At 42.8% G+C, this 6,255-nt stretch overlaps 1 protein-coding gene across 1 annotated transcript; it reads right to left on the bottom strand.

The window, feature by feature from the left end:
• Positions 1-1,914: 1,914 nt before the first annotated feature.
• On the bottom strand, positions 1,915-6,021 carry LOC101860304 (serine-rich adhesin for platelets; the record flags this gene model as incomplete). Its single annotated transcript, XM_013090613.1, is given in 2 exon segments — positions 1,915-4,959; positions 5,942-6,021. Coding segments are annotated over 2 exon segments (2,038 nt in total), but the record flags the coding sequence as incomplete, so codon positions are not given.
• Between the last annotated feature and the right edge of the window lie 234 nt (positions 6,022-6,255).

The raw sequence follows: 6,255 nt of genomic DNA, 5'->3' as shown, positions 1-6,255 counted from the left end.
AACATGGCTGGTCGCACGTCAACACGCACAGCTGAGAGAGAGAGAGAGAGATAGAGAGAGAGAGATAGAGAGAGGGGGATAGAGAGAGAGAGAGAGAGAAGACATTTCAAATGCATTTGAGATTGGCATACACGCTATATACACACACTCTACGCACACAGACGCATTGACACACACACACACACACACACACACACACACGCGCGCGCGCGCGCGCACACACACACATGTACACACACACACAGACACACAATCTCTCAAAAAGCAAAGAATGCATTCAGTCACATCGTGCTTTTATTGAGTGGTCATTTTTCATTTTCTTTTTGTACTTTTTTGGGAGGTCAAAAGGGTGTTTTCCACCATTCTAAAGACCGTAGAATTCATAATACAATTACATGTACACATACAAAAAAAATCCAACATATCAACTTTGTTATAGGCCATCAATTGAAAAAAAAACAACAAAAAAACACAAAACAAAACGAAACAAAAAAAAAGATAACAAAACCATGTTTCACAGATTTGGACTTTGCAATCATACAGCTACAACAATCTCCATTTGTCTTTCCATGATTTTTGTTTTGTTTTGATGTAAGGTAGAGTCTATGTGTTTAACTTAAACGTCCCTATCAACACCATAAGGTTATTTAGCAGGCGCGACCTCCGATTTCAACGTCCATCTCTGGTAAGACCGAGCAAAATATGTTGAGACTGTTGAAAATTTCATAAAAACGACCGAGTTAAGAACGCCCCAATCTTCGATTCGAACCAGGCCCATCCGCTCCGTAGTCTAGCATGATCCCAACTGAGCTAACGGATCTACATTTATCAAAGCTGCAACGTCATCATAACTCTCGTCTTTATTTCAAATTTGTCTCATGGGCCCAAGGACTATCCGTAATTCAACTATAATTTAGATTTAGTTTTAGTACGAGTTTTACGGCACTTGCAACACAATAATACCACATACATATAAGTGCCGACGATTAGAAGTGTTACAAGAGAGTAACAAACGCAATAAAGAAGGAGGAGAGATAAAGACGATAGATGTTTGATAAGAAAGAAGGAGCAAACCACACCAGAGCACCCAACAACCACCCACAGCAATAATTTCAAATTCATTAATTAACAAAGACGAAGAGAAAAACGTTACTTTGCAACGATGCGATCTATTGTTTTCGTGCTATTAAGGCATAATAAAACATGTTTAGTTTCAAAACTTGGAATACATTGGTGCATCCTTTCAGAAGTCGTCAACAAAATGTTTTTTAAAAATGTTGAACTTTTCAAAAGGTCAGCCCATATCACTAGTCATTTCTGATCAGGATCGATACAAATCATCGGCCAGCTGTTCAGATGTACCAAGCCCAACATTGGGACGCTCTCGTAGCCTAGAAGTTAAAGTGTTCGCCTCTCATTCAAAGGTCCCGGGTTCGAATCCGGGTAGTGACCGAAAAAATTTCTTCTCTAAAATTGTCTCCTTTCACCTCCTTTCCTGCTCACTTGCAAGGTTCTGTCGTCCGCTTTCGTCTCCTCTTTCTGCTCCCACCCCCTCACCTTTGCCCCCTCCTCTGGGCTCCTGACTCTTTCTGCAGGCTTTCTACTGCTACTTCTTCTTACTGCTGTCTTTCAGCCACACCCCTGATCTTCTGGTAGGAAAGATCTACACCTAGCCTTCTTGGATAAAGGCAAAAAATCTCGGACATCCCGAGGGTAAGTTGCGCACATTAAAGATCTCTTGGTGGTCTAAAATCGATAAGAGTAGGCTTCGTTCGCCACCTGGGAAAAATTCAAAATTTCCTACCTAGATCTACTGTAATTAATGTTTGGTGTATCCCGCGCACTGATATGACCTTATGAAGTTGCGAGTGCCCTAAAACAACACTTACAAAAACAAAAAAAACAAAAAAAAGATTCGAATTTTGAATTTTGAATTTATTGCAGACTTTCATCTCAGGTATCAGTTGCTAGTGTTCAAGAAATGTTTCGACAAAATTCAAAATCTACAAGTTGAATGAAGCAAGAAAAATAGGCTACGTAATGTTTGTACAATTTTTTTTAAAAATGAAATAGTATTTTTTTTCTCTTTCTCTCTCCTGAAAAATGTCACTCTCGGACTTAGTACAGTCTCAGGTCTGTGGACGAAATACTGTTATCGGTATTAGGTTACATGTGGTCCCGCTTCAGCACCGTCTGGGTGCCTGTGACGCGACACTAAAAGAATTTATCATTTTGCAAAAAGACAAACTCAAATGTCATGCTATAGACAAGGTCATTATATAGACAAGTTCAAAGTGCATTTGTTTGACAAGGTCATGACTTCTCCTATGGTCAAGTTCAAGGTTTTAAATTTTTTATGCAGGCGTTTTTACTCCTCCATCAACAAAATTTAGCCCTGTCAGGAAGCAGGTTTCAGACTGTGCCTCTCAGGGCCGACCCGGGCTGAAAAGGACACAATGTCCCAGCAGAAAGCCAGAGATACTCGATACAAATTTCTCCCCACTCGGGAATCGAACTCGGGTCTCCTGCATGTGACAGTCAAGCGCCAAACCGCGATACCACAAACACCAGTACAAGATTCGATTTACAGGGCAGTGATAAGTTGTTGTTTTTTTCTGCCCCGCTAAGAAAAACATAATAACACATGTGGACGATATGAAAGTTTTAGCCTTTTAAAGGTGGCAAAAGTGGGTACTAGCTATGCAAAGGTTGACAAGTATCGACTTAACTGTTGACGATTTTCACTGTCGAGACTATCTTGACAACAGTCCGAGTTTTACTGACCAACTATTCGATGCTTTTTACTGTTTTTACAACTGTTCGAGTCTCACTGGCCAGCTATTCGAGGTTTTCCCTCACTGTCTTCAGAGGTTTTCACTGATGATGATGAGAGAGATGTTTTTCACAAACGAATTGCTCAAGGTTTTGACTGATCAACTGTTCGATATTTTCACTGGCCAACTATTCGAGGTTTTCACTGACCAATTGTTCGAGGTTTTCACTAACTGTTTTCACAACTATTCTTCCACGAGCAATCTGACGAGGAGGAAGTGGAGGATTCTGGGGAGAGAGAGAAGGACAACTTCTGGTCCTCTTCCTCGTCACCGCCATCTTGTTGTCGTGACGTACACGATATCTCAATTACGTCATCATCATTGTCGTCGTCGCTTTCCTGCCTTTCTGTCTTGACGTCTGGCGGCGATCTGGAATCTGCGCGCGACGTCACCATCACGTGACCGCTGGAACTGTCGTCTGCAGAAGCTCTGCTGGTGGTGGTGGTGTCAGTGGTGGTGGTGGTGGTGGTGATGTCAGTGGTGGTGGTGGTGGTGGGTCTATCATTGCTGTCTGCGTTCTTCTCCCAAATACTTGGCAGCAATTTGCTGTCTTTATCATCATGAGACCCAGAAGAAATACGTCCACTTTCTCTCGTCAAATTTTCACTCTGTCTTGTAAAAATGTCACTTTCTTTTGCAAAATTGTCCTTTTCTCTTACAGTTCTTGAAATATTTTGACGATCTTTTGTTACATTGTTACTTTCTTTTGCAAAATAACCACTTTCACCACTGACTGGCAAAGGTAGGTCATGATTTTTTGAAGTAGGAAAAGCTGGCGGAGAGTCAAATGCCTCAAAAGGTTTATGAGAAAAAAGTTGTGGGTAATGGTGGTAGGGGAGTGGGGTTGGTGGGAAAGTAGGGAGGAATACAGAGTCGAAGGGGTACTTTCCCGGGCTGAATGGGGCGTATCCCAGCTGTAGGAAGCGAGCATTGAGGAGGGCTAACTGTGCGCCTATGAGGGAGGCGTGGTGGGCGGTGGGGGGCGGGGACATCTGACTGCAGTGTCTGGGCAAGGGAATGTTGTCTTCTTCCCTTCTTGTAATTGATGCTGCTGTTGCTGCGGTTGCTGATGCTGTTCCCACTGGTGATGATGATGAAGATGACGATGATGGCGCTGAAAGTGCTGCAACTGCCGCTGCTGCAGAGAGGTAGTAACGCTCAAACGATGACACTGGCGATGACTCAGGGGGTGTGAGGTCGAATCTATGATAGGGATAGTCGAGTCGCTCGTTGTGGTCGTTGACATGAGCCATACTAGAAATGATGTTGTTGTTGTTGCTGTTGTTGTCGTTGTTGCTGTTGTTATTGTTGTTGTTGTCGTTGTCATCATCGACATTGCTGTCACGATGATGGTGGGTCATGTGACCTGAGGGCGATAACGATTGCGACCTCTTAGCAGACGATGATGACGACGATAAATTCTTCGCAGATGGCGACAAATATTTTGAGGACGACGACGACGACGACAAATTCTTTGACCCGTCAAATCTCCCTGACGATTTCTCATAACCCGGTGATGGCGATCGCTTTCTCCCCCCTCCCCGACCGCTTCTATTTTTAGCACCATCGTCGTCATCATCATCATCATCATCATCATCATCATCATCATGAGTCAACATGGCGCTGACGGGGAAAGATATAGCAGCTGGGGCAGAGTTTATTGTCTTTGGGGCGGAGGGAGCGGGCGAGAGCTGGTGGCTGGCGAGGGATTCTGCCGAGGTGTTCACCGCAACAGCTGATGATGAAGTGGGGGAAAGCAAAGCAGACGACGACGACAACGACGACGATGAAGATGATAAGTACGACGATGACGAAGACGACAAACGAGAAGCCGATCTGAAAGGCGTGGAGGAATCCGGGGAGACATTTCTCTTTTCCTTCCCTCCCCTCTTCTTCTTCTTCTTCTTCTTCTGCTTCTCCTCCTCTTCTTCCTCGTCTTCCGTCCCATCATCCTCCTCACCTCCGCTAGCCTGACTGAACCCGCGACTGTGATGTGACCGCTTCCGGGCCGGTATGACGTCACGATCACGTGAGGGGGCGTGGTCTGTGTCACGTGGAGATGAGGCGCGGTCTGAGAGGGACAGGTTCATTGGTGTGTGGGTGTCTGACGTGGACGTGTCAGGGTCTGAAGACATTGGAAGAGAAAGAAGAAAAATTTGAGTGTAAAATGTTATTTACTGACTGCTCTATTGTCTGGGAAAGCGAAGGACATTGAACATTCCACTTGGAAAGAAAAACTTGACTATAGTAAAAAAAATTCGTGATGCAACTTAATGTCAATTATGTCCTAAACTATAGTACACTGACTCTCCAGCTTTTGCAAAATTGACCTGTAAAATTTTTTTATCAATTTGTCTTAAGAGATCAATAATCTTGTAAACACCTGCCTGTCAGCTGTATTCTAGAAAATTGTTCAATAAATACTGATAAAAAATCTAAGTGAGTGGTTTCTAGAGATTGTTAAAGGTTTACAGCAGGGTCAATTTCGCTTTTAAAAGAAAGTCCGTCATTCTCTTTATCTAATCGTAACTCTATCTTTATTGAACGCATGTTTAGCCTCTAGTGAAAAAAATGTGTTCATTATACAATTAATTTCATGCAACAAATTTTACCACTAAAAAGTGTCATTGGCGAGCTGTGACATAGGCCATGCGAATGCAAAATGTGTGCAAGAAGCGGGAAGTGCTGTGAACAATCCCATTTTCTACGAGACGGAGATTTATAGTATTTTATAGAACTTTATGAAAAAAATGTTTTAATCTGGCCTCAATTGTGTGAAAAAATATGACTAAGTTCAGACAAATTGATACAAACTGCTGTGGTATGGACGACACTGATTCACCCATTGAAGAGATATTTGAAGATACGTTACGCCACGAATTTTTTACCGCACTATAATAAAAATAGATACAAATAGCACTTGTATAGCGGAAATTCCCACTCAACAGCAAGCCCTGTGCGCTTTACAATCTATATTATTGCTCCAGCAGACCTGATAGTACTCTAGAAATGTTGTCAGAGTTGAAGGGAAAAAAACATTTTTCAAAAGCGCTGTTTTCGACTCTGGTGGTCAGAGTCAGATCGAGAGGACTTTGTCATTGACTCACCTCCATCCTTGACCAGTGGCCGGTCGTTGTTCCGTCTGGCTGAACTGTCGCTGGTGTGAGATGTGTTACTCGGGGAACGCCTGGTGGAGAGAGAAATAGAAAGAAACGTTTCTTATCTATCCGTGGGTCTATTTGCCTGACTGTTTGTCTGTCTGACTGTCTATCTATCTGTCGGCCTGCATGTCTATCAATCTATCTGTATGTCTGTTTGTCTTATTGCCTGCTTATCTCTCTATTATCTGTCTGTCTGTCATTTTACTAGATACATGTACTTAATATAATATGTCTATCTATATGCATTTATTTGCCTATAT

The sequence above is a fragment of the Aplysia californica genome, unplaced genomic scaffold, assembly GCF_000002075.1.
Source record: "Aplysia californica isolate F4 #8 unplaced genomic scaffold, AplCal3.0 scaffold01365, whole genome shotgun sequence".
NCBI lineage: Eukaryota > Metazoa > Mollusca > Gastropoda > Aplysiida > Aplysiidae > Aplysia > Aplysia californica.
The sequence above is the reverse complement of the archived record's forward strand: the minus strand, read 5'-3'. Positions and strand labels throughout refer to the sequence as shown.